This window comes from Diadema setosum, chromosome 19 (assembly GCF_964275005.1).
Source record: "Diadema setosum chromosome 19, eeDiaSeto1, whole genome shotgun sequence".
Classification (NCBI taxonomy): domain Eukaryota; kingdom Metazoa; phylum Echinodermata; class Echinoidea; order Diadematoida; family Diadematidae; genus Diadema; species Diadema setosum.
In genome coordinates this window covers 30,180,880-30,203,404 of record NC_092703.1, presented here as the reverse complement: position 1 = coordinate 30,203,404, position 22,525 = coordinate 30,180,880, and the positions used below count along the sequence as shown (strand labels likewise).

Genomic DNA, 22,525 nt, shown 5'->3' with positions numbered 1-22,525 from the left:
ATTTTAAGAAGAATTCAAAGTTTATTTGATGAAAATCGGGTTAGGAATGACTGAAACATCGAAAAACAAAGTAAAACAACGCGACCATAATAAAGTGTGGGTCCCACACTTTATTAGGATTGCTCTTTTTTTGGATATCTCAGCCATTTCAAAACCAATTTTCATCAAATAAACGTTGAATTCCTCATAGAATTACATGCTCTTTCATATTTCGTAAGAGGTTTCTCATTATCTCACCAAAAAATGTTAGAAACCTGAAATTAGGTCTCAACCAAAACTGTACGATCCCTTTAACTTTTTGCAAGATAAGTAGAAACCACTTACAAAATATTAAAGAGCATGTAATTCTTACAGGAATTCAAAGTTTATTTGATGACAATTGGTCTTGAAATGGCTGAGATATCAAAAAACAAAGCAAAACAAAGTGGTCCTAATAAAAGGTGGGTCCCACCTTTTATTAGGACTACTTTGTTCTTGGATCTCTACTTTGAATGTCACTTGGAATTATATGCTCTCTCATACTTCTTAAGAGGTTTCTCATTATCACACAATGTTGGAAACCTAAAGCTCCATCCCAACCAAACCTGTATCATACCTTTAAATTTGAGGGGGAAGGGGAAACGACAGACAGATGAGGAAAATGAGTGCAAGGGCAAAAGGATGATGGGGAGAGGGAGCACTGGGGAGGGAGGGAGGGGAGCTGTGAGGGCATAGGGGAAATTGGAAAGCAGAGGAAGACAAGGAGGGCGCAATAAGGGAAAGGGGGAGGTAGTTTGATTGAGGAAAGAAGAGGTAGAAGTGGGATGGGGTAACGGAGGAATGAGGGAGGGAGGGGGAAGGTGAGTGGTGAGGTAGAAAGGAAAGAGGAAGAAGAAAGGGAAATTTGGGGAGGGGAACCGTGAGGGCGTAGGCGAGGGGGGACAGGAAGTGGGAGGGGAGAGGAAAGAGGATGGGAAACTGCTGGAAAGTGAGAATGGACACATGAAGAAAGAAGGGGTAAGACAAGAGGGAAAGGGGTAAGGAAACTGGGAGGAAGGGGGATGGAGGGGCGGGAACTGTGAGGGCGCAGGAGAATAACAATTTGTGTAAATGAAGGGGAAGCAGTAAGAGCAAAGAGGGAAGGAAGAGCAAGGAAAGACAGTAGATGAAGAGGGAAGTGTGAGCAGGAAAGATGAATAAACAGAGGAAAGAGGGAGATGCAAAGAAGAAGGGAGATGGCCTGAAGGTAGGAAAGTGGATGCAAACGAAGGAGGCGGGGAATACCGTGGGAGAAGAGAGTGGGGGAATGTTTGGGATGTGGCATGTGTATGAGAGAGAGAAGAATGAGATAATGGATTTGAAGGGCTGAGAGAAACTGGCAGTGAGAAAGATAACAGCTAAGATTGAGAAGGAAAGGGGGAAAAGGTCGGCTGATCTTACATCATCAACAGAATTACAGAGACCCTTGTTACAAAGTCCTTGTTTTGGGGGGTAGGGGAGCCTCAAAGAGAGACTAAAATGGGGGAGATGTAGACAGCCAGACAAACACTGAGACATGAGAAGCAAGGACGAGGGAGTCAGAGAAATTGAATTGTTTCCAGAGGATTACAGAGACCTTCGAGGAAAAGAGAGTCGACAAATTTTAGGATTCGGGTTTAGGAGGGAGGGGTGAGGGGTGACATTCCAAGAAAAAATGTGGCAAATGCTATAATAGAGGAGTTTACACGACAAATACCAAGGGCAGGTTTCATCCAACTGTGTTAATCAATGATTCAAGGCAAGGATGCCAGCGACTGTGAAAAACTGAGGAATAACAGAGCACTAAGGTCGCGGAAATTGCCAGCAGTTGCTACCATCGGAATGTTTGGGTGACTCATCACATGTTTAACGCAGTGTTATGACATTTCATTCTCAACTGCTGCCCTTCCTGAGTGAAGTCTTGGAGATTTCTGTGCAGTCTTCATCTTTTGTTGACATATTGAGCCAAAGAAATGTATTCTCATATGTCTTCATTAATCACAGTACAAACTACACTTTTCCTTAGCAGATTGGTGATTATGGCTTTTCCTCTATTGGAGGAGTAAGATTGGTCAGTTGCATTTTAGTTTCATTTTTGCTAAAAAATTTCCAATTATCTAAATCCATATCTCCATTTCAGCAGTACCTTACATCCCTGATACAAAGAACTTCATGTCAACTTTTTTATGTATCTTTATCTACCACCCAATGTATTGTTTCAGTATTCCAACACATTCAGATGGGACAAAGACCCTTTCATGTTGTCATTTGAAAATCAGTCAAACGTATGGTGATCCGTATGAACCTTAACCCATTGAAGACTAGTCTAGAGCATATTTGTGCATGTGTCTGTGGGAACTGCCTGTTCTAGGAAAATTTGCTCGTCCTCAACAGGATAAAAATTTATAGAAAAAAATATATATAGCCACTTTTCTTTCTGTTGTATTGCACCATAATCTGAAAGAGGATGCAGTAATGTGGCATTTGCTGAGAGAGCTGTAAGGGTTTTTTTGAAAACAGAAAGTAGATCCGTAGATATGTCACGACGATACCAAAATTGATTTCTCTTTCGTTTCTGTGTCGTTAGGCACGCGAGGAGGATTTGCCCACCAGGTCTGAGGAGAAACAGAAGATCGAGGAGAGCGTCCAGATCTTGTTGTCAGGGCGATCAATTAGCCAAGAAAAAGGCATCAGCATCCGGAAGGAGACGGAGGCGCTCTTCAAACTATGGGAGAAGGTAATGACAGATGGACAAGGAGCCAGAGAGCGAGAGAATGAAATAATGAGCACAAATCTGTTAAAGGGATCGTATAGTTTTGGTTGAGACCCAATTTCAGGTTTCTAACATTTTTTGGTGAGATAATGAGAGACCTCTTATGAAATATAAAAGACCCTGTAATTCCAAGAGGAATTCAAAGTTTATTTGATGGAAATTGGTTTTGAAATGCCTGAGATACCCAAAACAGAGCGATCCGAATAAAAGGTGGGACCCATCTTTTATTATGAGGGCTTTGTTTTACTTTGTTTCTGGATGTCTCGGTCATTCCAAAACCAATTTTCATCAAATGAACTTGAATTCTTCTTAGAATGGTATGCTCTGTACTATTTAGTAGTTTCTTGATATCTCACAAAAAGTTAAAAGCCCAATCCTCACCACAACTAATACTATATACCATCCCTTTAACGATTGCACGGTTCCATCCTCATGGAGATAATTGTTGTGATGAGAGAAAGATAGATACATATGGGGGGGGGGGGAGAGAGATTGGAAAAGAAAGGGAGATAAAGAGAATGAAAAACAACAAATGATACAACATAGACAATGTGCAATAATACAAGGATAGTAATAATGTTTAAAAGCATCAAGATGTAACAGACAAACACTGTTGTTTTGTGAAAAATAAATACACAAGTGGAAACATTAGACTCTAATCAACAATCCCCCCCCCCCATAAAAAAAAAAAAAAAAAATGATCAAGTTCAGTCATTCTTTTCAGCAAAGAATGGGATGACATTTGTATAAAAGGTCTCTGAGAGCAATAGTTCTGGTAAAATGCAGCTCTGATTTTTATGACATTATGTAGCAATTACCATCCCTATGCAAGTGGAGTATGTTGTCAGTGATCAGAAAGATAAAATAAAAGGATTTTATGAAACATTTTCATGGATTACACATTGCCACTCTCCATGTCATTTGAAGCACTCATTCGATGCATATAATTTCGATGCAACATGGCATCTAAAATTGTCATCCCGAAGAAGTCTTCCCACTAGTTTCTATCTGTGGTAACACCAGGTTTCTGGGACGATACCAGTATTGACAATGTGTAATAAATCAAGGATAGTAATGCGAAGAAAACATTAAGATCGAACGTATACAATGTACATGCTGTTGTTTTTTAAAGAAGAAATAGGCATGAGGCACAAATCAAAAATGTAAAGAAAAAAATCTGAAACCCTGAAGATGGCTTCCCACTTTCAACAATGTAAAATAAAGAACAGAAAATAAAAATCTGAAGTTGTCATCCTCAAATGGCCTCCCACTCCTGCTCCGTCTCCGGTAATATCAGGTTTCCGGGACGATACCCAAATTCCGCGCCCAGCTGGAGGAGAAGCTGGAGAAGACAGAGACCTTTGTAGAGGAGCTCCAGCAGCTGAGGATGTGGGTTCAAGCCACGCTAGACGTCCTGGAGACCCAAGGACCAGTCGGGTCTGCGACATCCAATGATGAGCAAGATTCGGTCGTTGTTGACCCTCAGGTAATCAAGACCTGGACATTTCATTTAAAAGCCTGTCAATAAACTATGAATTTGATTTTGTTATCTATTTAAAGATACAAGACTCAGTTATCATTATGAAGAAAAGAGATATTAACAAAGAGTTTTATGATTTGATTGATTAAATGAGACTTCACCTCAAGAGAGAAGTCAGCTAAAGAATGCATTGGATTAAAGTGTTACCGATGTCTCCCTTTCATTGAATTCCATGGGATAAGCAATTTTCTTTGTTACATCAAAATATAATTTTTGAAATTTAGCTAAACAAGAAAGTATATAAAGATGTATAGATAATAATTGGACCTGACTGTTTACTTTGTTGCAACAAGAAATTTGTTATAAGGAGAGTCCACTGGATATACCTAAATTCAGGCATATATGCTTTTATTTAATGGCAAGATTCTATTCAAATGTTGAGTAGTTCTGTGCCTTTCAGGTTGCCTGTTTGAAGGAGGTTCGTGAAGTTTATGTAATGTGTGTTGTCTTTGTTGTTGTAACAATCAGACCATGAACGAGGTTTGTGAAGGAGGTTTGTGAAGTTATGTCATGTGTGTTGTTGTCTTTGTTGTTGTAACAATCAGACTATGAATGAGGCGCTGAAGGCGAGGCAGGAGAACATGGACAGTGTGAACCGACTGAACACCCAGCTGACGGCCGAGGCACAGCGTTCCAGCCGCCAGCTTCCCGAAGAGCTCCGGGAGAAGGTGGAGAAGCTCAACGTGGACTGGGACCGCATCCGCTACCTCGCATCGCACCTCCGGCCCCGCTCCGACGTCGAGCTGGAGCGCAAGGTGGTCATCAAGCAGAGGATAGGTGAGCAAAGAGTGTTTTCTCTAAGAACCACTTTCACTTTTATTTCCATTCTACATCCTTTTTACTCCTCTTTCATCTTCTTAGTCTTACTACTTCTTTTCTCCTTTATGTCATATTCTCTTAATGCTAATTTTGTTTATCATTTTCTTTCTTAGTCTGTATCCTGTTATCTTCCTTTCTTTTTTCTTTTTCTCATCCTCTTTATCATTCCTTTGATTGAGTCATGATCACCTTTACCGAGGAGGCTACATATGTCCATGTGTTAGTCTTTAAACAGTATTACATGAAAAGTCATTAACAAATTTTGATGACATTTTTCCAGATTGGTCCATTGTGATAGTATTTGGTGATTGGTATTTGGTAGTGATCCAGATGTGGGGTCTCTTGAAAGGATGTGTGTACAGTTCTATGGTGTCAGTGATCCCATGGCCAGGGCAGTGGTTTGCGCCCTACAGTTGCTTCCAGGTTTTACATTTTGTTCATTGCCCAACTTCTCCCTTCTCATCCTTCATCATTCCTTCTGTTTTTCATCTGTCTGTTGCTTCCTGTCTTCCTTCTTTTTGTTTGACTTTATGTATTCCTTGGGTGCAATCTGAAGGGTGCAAATGATGTATCTCCACTGCAAACCTTGCGTCAGCAATCATGACTTTCTGTGACTCTGGTATACACCATTTATTTTGGCGTGATGGTGGACTCTTCGTTAATGTGTAGGAAACTAAAAAGAAAATGAGAAAAAGGGAAATGACACTTTGGTACAGAACATTAATTTTGTTTTTAGGATGGACTCATCATTAGTGTGGAGGAGTACAGGTACAGGATGAAGACGAGAAAAATGATTGATCATCCAAGGCACTCCAGAAACCAATTTATGCCGTGTTTACTTTTTATGATGGATGTCACTGATTAAGTACTGCATGGATTACACAGTACTTTAGAAGTCTCATAATGCATCAAACTGTTCAGCAGGAAGCGAAGCCGTGAGCATGAGTGGTCTCTGTTCAGCTTACGAAACAAGAATATTTCATACCAGGCTGGAAGGTGCGAGACTTGTCGACCAATCCTGAAAAATCCAGAATCCTCGACCAACTCTCTCGAATATCATCATCATCAGTTTCTTGGTGATGAGAGCGGTAATGAACAGGAGGAGAGGAAAAGGTGGCGACTGAAATGAGCCGATGATCAGTTGATGATTGGTCATCAGCGACATATCCTCAAATATTTGATTATTTGTCCCACTCCGGGAGATTACCTCGCTTTATACCTTCCCACCCAGGGAAAGGATCTCTCATTCTGGGTAATGGATTGAGGAGAATGGGGTAATATCATCAATTTCCGATATTCTTACGCCCATTCTTTCCACGAGACTGTTTGCCGTATTTTTCTCCTCCCCTCTCCCTTCCGCACACACCTCATCTCAGAATGATTTTCAAATGCAGCGCCTACTTGATACACTGTCGGGCATATGGTGTCAATATTTTTGTCGGTAATGTGTGCGGTTCCTTTAAGTCATCCAGTGTTCATTCTTTCAGTCCTTATTATGATTCATCATATGTCATCATGTTTAGATAGAATAACTGAAATGTGAAACATACTTTCATAACGAATACTGAGGTAGATATTTACAAAAGGAGGTGATAGAAAAGAGGGAAAAGGGATATTAGAAAAGGAAGAAAAAAGGAAAATGAGCAGCAGATGATTAGAATGGGGAGAGGAAAAAGAAAGAGGAGAAGATGACGATGAAGAAGAAGATGAAGATAGTAGGAGGAAGAGAAGAAGGTAGAAAAGAAAATTAAGGAAGAGAAGAAAAAGAGATGGATAATAGGAAGAAGAAGAAGCAGAAGAAGAAGGAGGAAGAGGAGAAAAAGGAAGAAGAATTAAGGAAGGAAAGGGAGAGGGGAATACAAATGCCTTTAATTTGAACCTAAAAAGCTCTCCCTCAGAGCCCCCTGTACAGAGTTCGTAGAAAGCTTTCTCGAGTCTGTCACCTAATCCAGAGTGGTGCACCACAGGGGTATTAATAAAAAGGGCATTCTCCATTAAGGGATTAGCTGTTAGAGAGCCCCAAACCAATATCCCTAGTGCCCATCTAGATTAGAATGGCAAAAAGACAAGGGAAAGTAATTAATGCGTCTTTAAAGGTGAGAGAGAACGGGTCATTACGTCAGAGTTAGGTCTCTGTGCTGTTTACAGTGAGGGGCTGTAATAAACGTATGGAAAAAAGCTGCCTGCAGAATAAATTCTTTATTTAGATTTGGCCAAAAGAGCATTTTCTCTCTTTCTCTTCTTTCTTTAAAACAACAACAACAAAAGAGCATAGCTTTTTTTGTACACTGAATGTTGCCATGTTTTAACCCTACATACGTATTGCTTGGTTCCAACGAATAGTTGCTATTAACATCATAATCTTCTAATCTCTCAAATGTTTTCAATTAAGAACCAAAATATTACTTTCAGATATTTCCTTCTTGTATGCTCTCAGTGTTTACAGACTTCCTGACCATTCTGAATTCGGAGGAAAGAATCTGAAATTTGACAATTCCCAGCTCTGGTTTCTATAGGAGTTTCCTATTTTTCTTGATGATTTTGCTACTCACTCCTATGGGAACTGCCTTTTCTTTCCTACTTCTGAACCAAATCATCCCTATTTTTCACTCAAAAAGGTTGGGAGGTCTGTGTTTGGTATGTCCTCCAGTTTCCCCAGTCTGAAACTAAAAATGAAAATGTGCACTTAGCCCTTAAGAGACAGCCATGACTTGGTTTCACCCTTTGTATGCTTTGAGCGCTGATTGACACATAGAAAACCTCATAGCATTGTACAAAGTGTGTAAAGCCCTTGGCCCAGAAAGGGTTAAGTAAAGAATACTGTAAAAGTGGTTTCTTTCGCGGTAGTTTTATTTTCGCGCTTTGAGGTTGAACCGCGAATTCAACATCACGCGAAAATATTTTGAAAGGTCGCGCGAAATTAACCACGCAAGGAAATGTTTTGAACTCGCTGCATGTTACAACACTATTGCACACATGCACACACGAAGATTCCGTGCATTGAGTGTATTGATGATACCGCGCAATGTAGGTCATCTAGGCAACAATAGTTTTACAAGCATGTTTATATAAAGTACTCGAGAGACGCGATTTCAGGTAAGCCTTCATTTGATTTTAATTTCTATTTAATAAATAAAAGAATAATTGGATTATAGTTTGGGTTTCATGTGCAAAATAAAGCAGTTTTTGCCGACTGTGAATTCACAGATTTTGCCGACCGCGAATTTAAACACACGCAAAAAATTTGGCACCAATGGAAACCGCGAAAGTATCTGTACGCGAAAGAAACCACTTTTACAGTATGAGCCATTCCTACTCTCAGTGATCTCAAGTTTTCGTCCTATTTTACAAGAAACACCATGCATTGGGCAGCAACCATTTCAACCTGTTCGTTTTGATGGCTGTGCTCTCAAATCCTCTTTGGAGAAGTGTGATATTGATAGTCAGCGATGGATGCTTTGCTTCTCTCGTCATTCTTTCATTGGTTGTTTCTTTAACCGATAAAATCCTAGGGTAATTTTTGCTGCAGATATTATCATCTCTTCCTCATTAGAATGACATCTTTTGAATATGACTGTATATGTTATTATTTTGTGTATTGGAGAAAGATTGACCTGCAGCCTATTAAACACTAAGTGTGCAGAAATTTACAAAAAAATTTGCTGTTTGAGGGAGAAACTGGTCCTCTATATCTTCTCAAATTTGTTGCCAATTTCAGAATAACAAATGATTTTAGGACTGTGGAAACTATACATTTTTGCAAATGAACAATTATATATGAACAACATAGGGCTCAAATGAGAGAGAATTTTAACCGTATCTTTTGAAACATCAGCAATGAATAACAAATATCATAATTAGAAAGTACAGCACCAAACTACATAAATAAAATGTGATTTCTTGGTATGATGAGGTAAATACCAATTACTTCTTATCAGTAAGGCTGCTTGGAGGAAAGAGGGAGAAAAAAAGGGGGAAAGGGGTTATTTTTGTCTCCCCCACCTTTCTTGTACCCACAAGATGTGTACAGGCAGCATCTGTAGACCAATCTGATAGGAGCACTTGGGAATACTGCTCTTGGCTCAATACAGTTTTAACCTAGTTTTGGCTGTCTGTTTTTGACAAACATCCTCATTTCCACACCGCCAAAAGGAAGAAGAAAAAAATCCTGCCTTTATATCGAGATGAAGGAATTACACAAAAAAGGAAATGGGGTTTTCACATAATCATGGGTTTTTATGCGCACAAAGGGCTTAAAGATTCAAGTTCAGTGTGCTTTAATACAGAACATGATATTGCAATTGTCAAAACAGGAAACTTTACTCTCTTTATGGTGGTATGTACACCATAGTTGCAAGAAATATGGTGGAAGTGTAGTCACAAGTACCCAAATTCAGTGCTTCCGTTCCCACGTGTACAAATTGTTATCCCTTTGTTCTCCACATCACTGCAACTAGGTACACTTTAGATTGTCCATATCAGTCGGGCATCACACACAGCCTGCACATGTTCTTGCATACATTACTATGTAGACATGCCATGTGAAGTTATGATTAAGGGTTACTCAGTCTCGGATGAGAGACTGACTGCCTCAGGCCCGATTCACACTCACAAAATCATGAGCAGCTTTCTGCGGGATCACAAAATCATGAGCAGTTTTCTGAGGGATTACGATATAATTATATGGGCACTTTTGGTGTGAGTGTAGACATCTTCCCAGTGCTTTGATAATAATACTAGTATTCTGCTGGAAATGTTTCCTTTTCCGTGGTGGTTGACATGGGACCCAGCATGCTGCTGAAAGCTCTGCCCCCATTCTGATGGCAGGCATTTTTTTTTCCTTTTACTGAAGAGAAATGAAAATGACCGGAAGAAAAAAAAAATCTTATATTAAGGGCAACATATAATGAGTAAGAGATTTTTTTCTTTCTTATAACAATGGTGTCTTTATAGTCATGTCTGACTGTAGAGCATATATACACTGTATATACTGAATAGCAATGACAAAGTATTTTTTGAGACGCTTTTAGAAATGCTCAGGTCTTGAATTCACCATGTTTATAGGCACGATTATGGACATTGCACTTTCATGAGAGTTTAATTTTGGAAATGATTAACAAATCTCTTAGGTTGGTACAAAGTATGTCCCACCTTCCATGCACGCATGTTTGAAAGCATTTCTTTCCCCATGACTGAAGTTAACGTGATACCAACATTTCTAATTATTTCCTTTTAGATTGTCATGTCTACATGAGGTGATATTGCACCTCTTGAGATTAACGAGTGAGGGCATAGCAACAAGACCACTTCAAATATGTTTCTCAAAAAGAGGACCTCATGCAATTACCATGCAACATGAAATGTGCTGGCTTAGTTTACAAGTGCGAACGGGTCCAGTGATTGGGTCTGTCTGTCGACTGTGGTATAGATTGATGTGATAATGTGACTACTCAGGGTGTGGGCTGCTCTCATGGTCTGTCTCTGTCTGTTGGCTTCGCTTAGCTCTGATTGATTGATTGACAAGAACAGAAGAAAGTCGATTCTCTCTCTACTCTGCATTAAACCGTTGAGGACGAGTCCCGAGTATACTCAGGCAAGTGTCTATGGGAAATGCGTGTTGTAGCAAAATTAGTCCGTTCTCATCGGGTTAAAGACCAAAGGGAAGGGGGAAAAATGTTGCTCCTCTATGGGATCAGCGTATAAATTTACAACAACAACAACAACAAAGACAACAACAACAGCAGCAGCAACAGCAACAAAGACAACAACAACAACAGCAGCAACAACAACAAAGACAACAACAACAACAAAGACAACAACAACAACAGCAACAACAACAACAACAACAGCAGCAACAACAACAAAGACAACAACAACAACAAAGACAACAACAACAACAGCAACAACAACAACAACAACAACAACAACAACAACAACAACAGAGTGATGGAGAATGACTAATTCCAGGAACAGCATGCTATAGTGCAGATACTATTTTGGTTCTTTTCCTCTGCCTATCCTCATTTTTTTTTTTTATCCTCCTCATAATTGTTCAGTCAAGCACAATAATTTTTGACGCACTTTGTCATTGCAAAAAAAAAAAGAAGAAGAAGAAGAAGAAGAAAACTGAAATGCAACTGAGTGGTGCAAAGTTTAACAAAGTTTATCGAAAGGATTATTACTATTTCATGAACAGATCTTCTGCTCATTGTGCCCATTCACCACAAAGCAATATTTTATATGTTGTTGATGAGATTAATATGATATAGATTTCATAGATTTGCATAGATTTCCTCCGAAGTGTTCTCTTTTCTTTCTTTCGTGTGTTTGCAGAGATATGTGAGTCTGACTTTCTTCAGCTGACATTACAAAATAGAATTTCCTTATCTTTTGAGGATATGAAAGGGTATCAATTTCATAGGTACATAGGTGTATATCTGGCATAGAATTATCTTTCAATATTAAACATTGACATTGCCACTAACACATATATCTGAGAATTCTCACTCGACGACGTGACCAAGCACAATCTGATATCGGGGTATCACGTTCCCGCACCACTAACGGATAACATCCTGTGGAAATCGCATCATCGACGTCAAGGCTGTCTCTTTTCCTGGAGTCTCAGCTACTGCGCTTGAACTTCATCGACGCGGTGAATTCACTCCCCTTAGACGTGTTCACACTGTGCATATTTACCATGCTGGAAACTCTTTACTGGGATTCCATCCCTATTGAACAGGACAGTATAGAAAATACCTGTGTTGTGTGTTGGTGAGAATTCTGTTTGAAATAAAAGACATTATGTTCTCCATCTAAACAAGACAGAGGTCATGGGTTGGTGTCCATTGGTTCTAAAGAAAATTCCAATGAAGGTTTCAGAAAGGTCTGTCTTTTACATGCTTGTTTACAGGAGAAAAATTCATATACCCTTCATTTTTTACCTTTAGGATAGCAGTCATTGGTCTGTGAAATATAACAGCCAGCAATGATTAAAGTGATGATAATGAAGATGGGAGTGATAATATTTATGAATACAAGGATGTATAGGTAGTATTATCATTGTCATTTTCATTATTATCATCATCATCATCTTCATTATCATTGTTGCAATCTTTATTATTATTCTTGTTCTTGCCAATATCATCATCCTCACCGTTGATCTGATCTACCGTACCTGTCAGCAGTGTACTGCGTATGTATCAAATGTCAATCAAAGATCTGCATCCACCTTTACAAAGAAAGACACAAAAAAATAAACACTGTCTCATAGTCATGCTTCTATTCCTGGATCATGACATGAACACACCCTGAAATACGGTGCCTCAGAAACAGCTGATTGCATGAGACAGACGCAGAAGCCGCATGTGATCGGGGGTTTGGGGAGCCTGTTGTCATGAGATCCACATACAACAAATAGCGGCCGCGCTCTCAGAGCCGACGCAGTCGTCCCGTCCCGTTAATGAACCGTTTCCTCTCCCCTCTGCAGCACGAATAGTTCTAGAAGACTTCTGAGAACTTCGATGTTCAGTCTTTTCTCCGTCGGTCGAGGGATCGATGTTCATTTTCAAGAGTGTTCGTAAGGATTATTTCAGAGGACATCTATGCAAATGCATGCTTCGTTCATTTGACTGAGTCCTGCTACACAGTCCCTTCTCATAGGACAATGAGAATAACTTGACTAGCGTGGACAGACCACTGGACTCAAATCCTAATGGGTCCATCTCATAGTCAGTGTAAAAACCAGGACATTATTCATTTCCAAATGGAATATATTTGATTCCACGTGTAACAACGGCCACCTGTTACGGAGTAGAGCAACACGTGGTCTCTTTGTCTTTTCCCCAACGAGGTGGGAGCGATATTGCGTCAACTCCTGCAACCCTCACTGTAACTTCTGTCTGATTGGGCACTGCAGTTGTTGCGTGTTAGCAGCAAATCGAGAGACTGTGTATAGGCGGTTCACATGTTATCAGCATCGTCCAAACTGAGTCAGATATTACTGCATTTCTTGCTGGGGAAATTGCAAATCATTGGACTCATTTTTTTTTCCCATTGTTATTTCCCGAGTCTAAAGGTCTTGCGGTTTATACAGATTTGAAAGGAACAACCACTTCAATATGCGGCCATCTTTACTGTTCTGCACAACAAGCCGCTGGGAGAATATGCTTGTGCCGTTGCTGCAGTGATTAAAAGTGTCTTTGATATTGTTGGCAATGATTGCCTATGACTTTTTAAGCTATTGCTTCCCATGACGGAGTTGTATGGATTAAATCTATGGGGAATTATCATACATTGGATGCAACAGGTCAAGTCAATTTGTGGTGATCCATTGCACATTCTCTAAACTTCTCATCTTCATGAGGATTCAAATGTGGAACATCTTCAACTAACGAACAATACTGTCCCTGCCCAAATTTAGAATTGGATGAAGTACCTTTGCCCATGGAGCAAAGATCAGCCCCTCAAATATTCAGTTTTCTAACTCTGTGCTGGAATACTGAGATGTTGTGGTACTTTTACACTCTGGGAAACAAATGCTTGGATTTTTTTTACGTGTTTTGGGATATACTCCGTCTTTATACGCCACTTCATGTAACCTCTTCAAGCAACTTCGTAAACTCATGTGAAAACATTGTGCATAAATGTTGAACTTGGCATAGGATATTCCACGATACACATTTCATCTGCATTGCTTGTTGATTTGAAGACACCAGAAAAAAAAATAAGAGCCAACAAGATTATTTCATTGTATTCTTGGAGGGGCATCATATGAAGTGGATATTTGTGATATTATGGTGCTTTGAGAACTTTTTATTAAAGTGTGATAGATGAGGTTTGTCTGCCTATGAGTTAAAATATTCGGCAGCTTGGAAGGAAGCATTCTCACTGTGTGTCATTGATGCAGACTGTACTCTTTGAGTGTTGGACCAAACGTAAGACTGATAGTCAGGAATCTTTGAAGTTTGGAACTAAAAATACCAGAAATCATATTACCCCTCTGCATCGGCAGTCAGAGCGAGCTTGCACTTGTGCGCGTGTGTTTAGCCAGGGTGCCCCTCAGTGCATCTTTAAATGCTGCCCATTCACAAACTGAAGTTCCTCGTCGGTTACGCGCGCTTCTTCTGCTCCGTCATCATGGCGTCCATTGCCCACGCCCTTCACTTTGCCTCTGTCTATGCCTTCCCGACAGTGATCAGCGAGAACCTGGACACCAGCAAGACCGAGGTCCAGGCCCTGCCCGTCCCGCCCCCGTCCATCGAGGCCAGCAGGCGCGACTCCTACTCCTCCCCGTGGCCCGACATCGACAAGGTGGTCGCCGAGCTCCGCGACTGGCTCCTCCTGCTGGAGCGGATGCTGCGGCTCCAGACCGTCACCGTGGGAGACCTGGAAGAGATCGAGGACATGATCACCAAGCAGAAGGTAGGAAGATGGTGCACATTTTACTCCCAACATCTTATCATCATTCTTACAGTTTTGCTGTGGCAGATGTGATTAGTATGCATTTCTTTTCATTATTTTGTGTCACTATAACCCAGATGAATTTCAAATTGTTATGATTGTAATATTATTGTAGGTACTCGTTACTGTGAATATTTTTGTCTTTAGTCCAAAATGTCAAAAAGGTAACGCGTATCAGTGATGCTAAAATTGGCAACTTTAATGCATATCTACAATATGCCCTATATTCACATTATTTTGAGAACTGATTATGTATCTACTATTGATATGCCATTACTAGTATACAGAAGAAAAGTACCCTCTAAACATCTATTTTTAATGATATTCCTCTCCTCTTCTGTTTCTAATGAATCTTTTGGAAGACAAAAAAAAAAATCCCACTTGTTAAAAATAATTTATTTGATAGGAAATATTTTCCAAATTCATGGTCATTGTTGACTGGGAAATGTATTCTGAACACAGCAATACTTGAAAGAGGGAAACTGCCATGCAATGCTTGGATTGCTGTTGTCATAATGAAACAAAAGTTGAAAGGATGATGAAATTGAAATCAACCTTAATCAAACAATAAAAGTTAACCTTCAGACCACCATTAAAGAAATGATCTCTGTTTGTTGACTCTTATAAACTTTTGCCGAGTTACTACAATAAGCTTATGAAATAGTGATGTTTGTAGGAAATATTTGCTGTTATTTGAGTTGTATGAAGTGTGAGAAATGCCAAAGACATGCACATGTCTATCATGCAGATACATCGAATAGATATGAAGATATGTTGTACTCAAAGTTGTATGATAATATGCAACACGTTTTAACATCATGCCAAAAGACATTTATGCAACTGCCAGTTGTATCGCAATGCTGCTCAGTGGAACCGCACAGCATATCTGCATAACAGTGTACCGGTGTTTTTTACAAAGCGAACTAAAACTGATGCGTAAAACTGATCTCTTTTTTCCTCAATATTGCACTGCCGGTTCATAGTGCTCTTAATCTGGTCATCATTCATTTTCTGCACTTCATGATTTTATGCAATATGAATCCATCGATGTTTTAAGAGGTTCATGTACATGAATAGCTGTGCACCCTTTCAGGAACAGGTCTATATCAAGGTACCAGTGACATTTGATGCACAGGGTGGGTGCATCGATGGCTACAAAAGAGTCAGAGGGAGTTTATGTGGGTGTACAGCCACAAAGACGGTTGTCAAAAGTCCTTGCATGTCATGTGACTTGTCCCGCAGCCAATCAGAGCCGTAGAATCCATGCACTGACGCCTCCTCCTTTTATTTTCACCATGTTCTGCTGTATTATTGAAATACCGTGTGAACCGTCATTGAATTACTAACCATTTCTAGATTTCCCTCTCCCATTTCATTTCCCCCCATCCATCCATTATCATTTGTAACATTAACCCAGAAATGAATTTGTCTTCAGGGTACTTTGTCGATGGTGTTTTGAGTTGATTCATTTTGCAAAGTTGTACAGATTAAAACTCCCTGTTGCCTTTGTGAAATATACGCGTTATACATCCACTTTAGAAAGAGTTAATGCTGGTTACATAAGAAGTAGACCAAATCGATTCGTGGACAAAAACAGAAATGGATTTGCATCTTATTTGCAGGGACATACCCTGCAATGAAAATGATTGAAATATAGATTGATCATGTAGATATCGACATGAAGTTGACTTAACCTCAAACAAAGCAAATTTTAGGTTGATTACCTTTCATTTAGATTTTTTTTTCGTCGGAGAATGTCCCTTTTTAAATCTCTCTTTCATTGAAGGCTAAATTTTATTTAGAGTCAGTTCATATAAAAATAGATTTGTGTCAATCCACTGATTAGTTCTCAAACAGTTGATGAAATAAACCATAAACTGTATCATCATGAATTAGATATTTTATATTTGTTTGAATTTTGAGATTATTGAAATACTTGAGATGATAGTTGAAATTAAAATCTAAATAGTTCTAGATAGTCCTAATTTGATATACATGTTGATGCAACATTTTAGCGTGAGAAATGTTAATTGAATCCTAAAACATGAAACAGAGGGTGTTGGACTAATGATTTCAGAGGAAAGATATTTACATGGTAGCAAATGTCACTGTGTAACTGCAGTGGCATTACATGATATACCTTGACACGGAGGTGACGTAACAACCAAAAATTCCCGTACATTGAGACAATATGTAGGGATGATTAAACTAATAATGCATTCTTCAATATGTTATTTCTTTGTGTCAACCATTGAGAATACAATATTGTCTTTGTTTCATATTCAGGATCTCTTATTACAAACTTCTTGGAGTTGTAGAAGAAAAAAAAAGAAAGAAAACACCAAATGAATACTGCATGTTTCTCTTGATCCCTTCTGGACACTTTTACATCCCTCCATCTAGGATATTTGGTCCTGTGTCTTGCCTACATTCTATTCCCTGGAAGCCAGCGATCGTCAGCTCATTGGAGAGCTGGTTGTAGATATAGTGAGCATGCTCATTGAACTTGAGGTCAGTTCAAAGGCCAGAGGTCACGATTCCAAAGATACCTTTATTACCTGGGCAAATTTTTTTATTTTATTTGTTTTTGTCAGTTTTATTTTTGTTTTGCACAGTCATATTTGTCATACTTCCCAAATTCTTTTTTCACTCCTGTAGTCACATGTATGTCTGTTTCCTCACACTGGTGTCTTGGCTTACATAATGCATTAACACATATCAATTAACACTTTGCATGTGTTCACAGTGTCATGTTTGTTATGAAAGTTTTCGTTATGAATTTGCATTATTTGCATACATTGAGGTACAAAAGGCGAGTCCCTTTTTTTGCAGATGTATGCTAGTAAGGTAGGAATTGTAGCTCAGTAATCTTTTCTAGGAGGACAGTAGAAAGCATGAGATTAAACAAAAAATCATTTCTAAAAATCCACACTGCTTGAACACAGCCAATATGCTTAGACTTATTTTGCCAGCATTTATCTTAATTCATTCTTTGCTAGCTTTTTTTTTTTTTTTAATTATCATTGTCATTGATTTTGCAACTGCTTTTGATGAAGTAAGGGCGGGGGTGATTTGGTAAAGGCCAGTCATGCATACAATTATCTGCTTTAGATTTGTCAAATTTTATCTGCCTCATTAGATAGATGCAGCGTTCAAGTATGTAAAATTAAATATTCAGGTTTTGTTCTAGTCAAGAATAGAAAATATATATAGAGAAAAAAAAAATCAAATTTATCTGCCGAGTCCAGAATGATAGAACTCAACAGAATACCTTTGCCTGGCAAAAATATTTCTGTGTTATCATTTAGTTCTCTGATGCAGCTGCACTATTTATAGGTTGGCCACTATTAGCCACTGACTTTATCTTCACTTTGGAGGTTGTGATAGAGTCACGTTCAATAGTTTTCGCCAACCTTGCTAGTCTGAGCATAGTTCCGTGTTTCAGCAGTTCAAATCACATGATCCTTCGCTGATAGGACCAAGAAAAAAATCTTTCAAACCTTTATCAAGATGCATTGCAGTTTTATCTCTATTTCTAGTCATATTTCTATCTCTATTTCCATCTCTATCTCTCTCCATCTTTCTACGTCTAAATGATTTATCCCTTCTCTGTCTCTCTCTTTATCTATCTGTCTATGTCTGTTTGTGTCTGTCTCTCTATCTTTCCTTTTTTTTCTAGATCTGCATCTCTGTTTATCTCTATATTACCTCTTTATCTCTCTCTCTTTCTTTTTATCTCTACATATCTGTCTCCCATCTCCCCGTCTTCCTCTACCTCTAGCTCCAGCGCTCTCTCCCTCTCTATCTCTATCTCTCGTCTTTTTCTCTTTCTCTATCTCTCTGTCTTTTTCTCTATCTCTATGACTACATTATCTCTATCTGTCTCTATCTCCCTCTCTATTTCTATCTCTGTCTCTTTCTCTATCTCTACCTCTCCCTGTCTTTATGCCTTATATCTCTGTCTTTATCTCTCCATTGATCTATATCTATCTATCTGTCTATTTCTATATCTGTCTCTCTATCTCTATCTCTTGCCTTTTTCTCTTTCTGTATCTCTCTGTCTTTTTCTCTATCTCTATCTCTTTCTCTATCTCTACCTCTCCCTGTCTTTATGCCTTATATCTCTGTCTTTATCTCTCCATTTATCTATATCTCTCTATATGTCTATTTCTATATCTGTCTCTCTATCTTTTGTCTTTTTCTCTTTCTGTATCTCTCTGTCTTTTTCTCTATCTCTTCCTCCACGGTATCTCTATCTATCTATCTATCTACCTACCTATACCTGTCTCTATATCTGTCTCTATATCTCTATCTCTCTCTCTGTATCTTTGTGTCATCCATTTGTGAGAATCAAAAGGGTATAATCCATTGCTGTGAACAGAATGAGTAGCATGGGTGTTTTCATTTTTACAGTTTCTGTGCACACAAAAAAGTAAAAATCAATAGATAAATGATGAACACATATAAGTAGGAGATAATTTCTTTGGTTGTTGCTGAGTATTTGATTGTTTCCCCACACAATTGTTTCATTGTTTCATTCCTTCATCCATTTTTAGGCTGGTCTATGCTGAGAATATACTGTCATGGCAGCTTGCAAAGATGATAGCATAGTTTCAAAGCAAAAAGGGATTATCTTCAGTATTTAGAATTGGTGCTGGGCGACAAACGGCCTTCTGATTGTCAAGTAGACATATTTATTGGAAGGCTATGTAGCAAAGTAGTTAGTATTACATTAATAAAGAGTGAACACAAAGTGAATAGTGGTCTTAGTACTTTGAGATGACTTCTACGAATCAACTATGGCATGACAAAATTGTTGACTAAAATTATAAAAACCATAACATTAATTTTGTTTTTAGTTATTTGTGATACTCTTCCAGATATCAAATCAAGATTTTTTTGTTGTTGTTGTCATACACGTGTTAAAAAAAAAAAAATCAGCCAAGGTATTTTTAAAGCATAAGCTAGCCTGATAGCCATTCAACATGTTGTCACTGTCACTTCAACAGCTTTTGTGTGTGAATGAGTGATTACATTTGAGTTTGCTCAGCTGGTATTCATATGCTGTTAATGTACCACCCCTTTCAAATTGTTCAAATGTCAAACCATCATGAAAACCCACCCTTTCCTGTGGTTGATACGCTCACTCTGCACAAGTTTGTCTGTTTTTGTTCCTGTTTTTGTGATAAGTTCACATGCATCCACAACTCAAGTAACATCACATCACATGGCAGCCAGTGGAAAAGAAAAAAATTGGCATCATCACTCTTTAACCATTTCAGCACCAGTCCCACACTTGTGGTGGTTGAGGATGCAATTGGCGCGCTGATGATCCATTCCATGATATTACATGTACTCTCCGTGAGGTACAATGGGTTGATATATTGAAACATTGCATGAATTAAAGCATTCACTTTCATTGATGAGCGGCATTTGCTGTACGAAATTCACCTAATGGTAGATAAGAAAAGATAAAATAAGAAGAAAAAAGTATCATGTATTTCACAGGATTCGGTGTTGGTCTACTACCAAGGTTAATGATTATTAACAGAATAGGTAATAAAATCTCATTTGTGTGAAATACTCTTCCCATACAAAACATGCACATTGACTGTTGGTTGAATGATTGATGTATCCGTTGCAGTACTGGTTAATTTTACCATAATTCATTATGCTCTGGAGATGACAGCATTCTTTATGTATAGTGTATATGCATAATGAGAACAGCATGGACACATGACTAATGTGTACCACTACAAAGTACATGTATAATGAGTTATTCCAGCATATTGTTCTGCAACTTTTTAAGCTCCTAATTCCTCCCTAGAACTGTATATTGAAGCGCATCAGGCCATTTCAGTGAATATCACGAGTAGACAGTGTATGTGGGTGGCCCATTTTGGCTAAACAAAACAAAACAAATACAATGGACAAACAAACAAACAAACAACAGGCACCACCTACCTGTGTCATCACATGTCCCTCATCCCAGCAAGAGAGGGCGCTCTGCTGTCAGTGCACCAGAGACAAAATGATTGTCATTGATTTAAACTGTGTTCCAAGAGTGTCAAAATGGAATGAAAACAAGAATTGCGGTGGCAGGTTTCAAGAGGGTAGACACAATATGCCATATATCATTGGTCTGTCAGGCTTTGTGATACCAATGATGATTTACTTGTCTGAGTGTGACTGCACTGATACCGAGCAAATAGATCCAAAACCCATAATTTTAGGCTCTCCAGGGGACATTGAGTCCAGAGTCAAGTTCTATATTGTAGTATAATGACAGTCTTGTGTGTGGTAATGTGACGACTATGCCTCTATCTATAATTGTTCAAATGTTTATTTACTGGCATCTGCATTTACTCCTGTGTTTTTGCTGATACTTTGACGCCTGAATGCATATCATACTCGCATGTTACAGCAATTTATTTTCATTTTCATTCCCAAGATGATTTTAAGCTACAGCTTGTATTGCTTTTTTTGATCCTCAAACAACTTTCAGTAATTATCAAACAGTAATCGATCATCATTTTAAAGCAACAACAAAATAAACAGGTAGTAATGTTTTGAGGTGATGTCTCGTGTTGGCACTGCAATATACATGAATTGCTCAAGCCGTCATAATTTTTTTTTTTTTTTTTTGGTTGTTATTTTGATAACAAACAGATTTGAATGAAGGGGGAGGGGGTGAAAAGAAAAAACTTTTTGGGGGGAGGGGGGTGTAAAAACACTTCAGATTAGAAAAGCATGACAAATCTTTTTTTTTTTTTGTGCAACAAATGAATTTGTTCTTTTTCAAAATTGTTCCTGTTTTATGAGAGGAGAGGTACATAGGTTTGAGATTCTCTTTAACTCCGCACTCCTCCCTCACACAAACATGGCGTGAATGTTGTCCTTCTGAAGGTGCTGGCACAATAACTGTGCTGCCGATTCTGGCAGCATTCAATAGATTCTATCCCAGACTGCGCTTGCGGCGGCGTCGTCCTTTGTCGGGAAATGACAGGTCATGCGTGAAGTGTGAGCTCTCCATTGTTAGAACTTCAAAAACCATCCTGTATATTCTCCCAGTGATAATTGAGGAGGTGTATGGAGCATCTATGTCATTGTCTGTACAGAGGAAAATTGTGTGAACACTCCCTTGATTTGATAAGGAAATGGTACATGTTAGTTCAAGAAGTAGATATAACGAATGATGAATGCAAGGTTACACATATATGAAGAGTTTAAATGCAAAAATCAGTATATCTATTCTCATTGACTTCAGATATGTGAGCTTGATGCTGCTGAAAAACAAAATATTAAGAAATATATGATAATTTTGATGATATCTTAAAATAAAATTGTATCAAAACCAGCATCAATAGTTAATATTAGATTTGATTTTTCTCTATTAAATGTTGACCTTACTTTAAAAATGTTTAAATGGTATTATTATCTGTTTTTGCTTTCAAATTTTTCATATATTGCCCCCTGGGGTGACAAAACCTTGTATCTCAAAAATTTTTAATTTTCCAGGGAGTGATAAAGCTTCACTTTTGCAACATTTTCACAAATGACATCAATGTTGATATCAAATAGTGTAGAAACTTTGTTTGGATTACATTAATAATTGTAATGTTTGAAACTCAAATTAGTATTTTTTGGAGGTTCTTGAATATGTGCCAATTGAGAAACAAGGTATTGTCAACCCAAGAACAACATAGAATATCATTGTACACACTTGTATGTTGTTCTTTTTGTGGTAAGATAATTCTGGTAATGTAATTTAAATGGACAGTCATCCCTGAGGCACTGCAAGATATAATTGGTATCTTTCATATTGTTCCACCAACTGAAAGGCAAACATGCCACTGTGTAAAATATACATTCCATGAAACATGTAGCTACAATTTAGTAAATTCTAATTTTCATTTTTAGCATGGGTTATCATT

The 22,525-nt window shown here is 38.4% G+C and overlaps 1 protein-coding gene across 1 annotated transcript in view; it reads left to right on the top strand.

The window, feature by feature from the left end:
- LOC140242416 (dystrophin-like) overlaps positions 1-22,525 on the top strand; it is a 278,004-nt gene that overhangs the window by 158,101 nt on the left and 97,378 nt on the right. The window contains exons 41-44 of the mRNA XM_072322153.1: positions 2,585-2,734; positions 4,068-4,256; positions 4,856-5,087; positions 14,323-14,552. Of these exons, the coding sequence (XP_072178254.1) occupies positions 2,585-2,734; positions 4,068-4,256; positions 4,856-5,087; positions 14,323-14,552 (801 nt within the window). The remainder of the gene's footprint in view (positions 1-2,584; positions 2,735-4,067; positions 4,257-4,855; positions 5,088-14,322; positions 14,553-22,525) is intronic.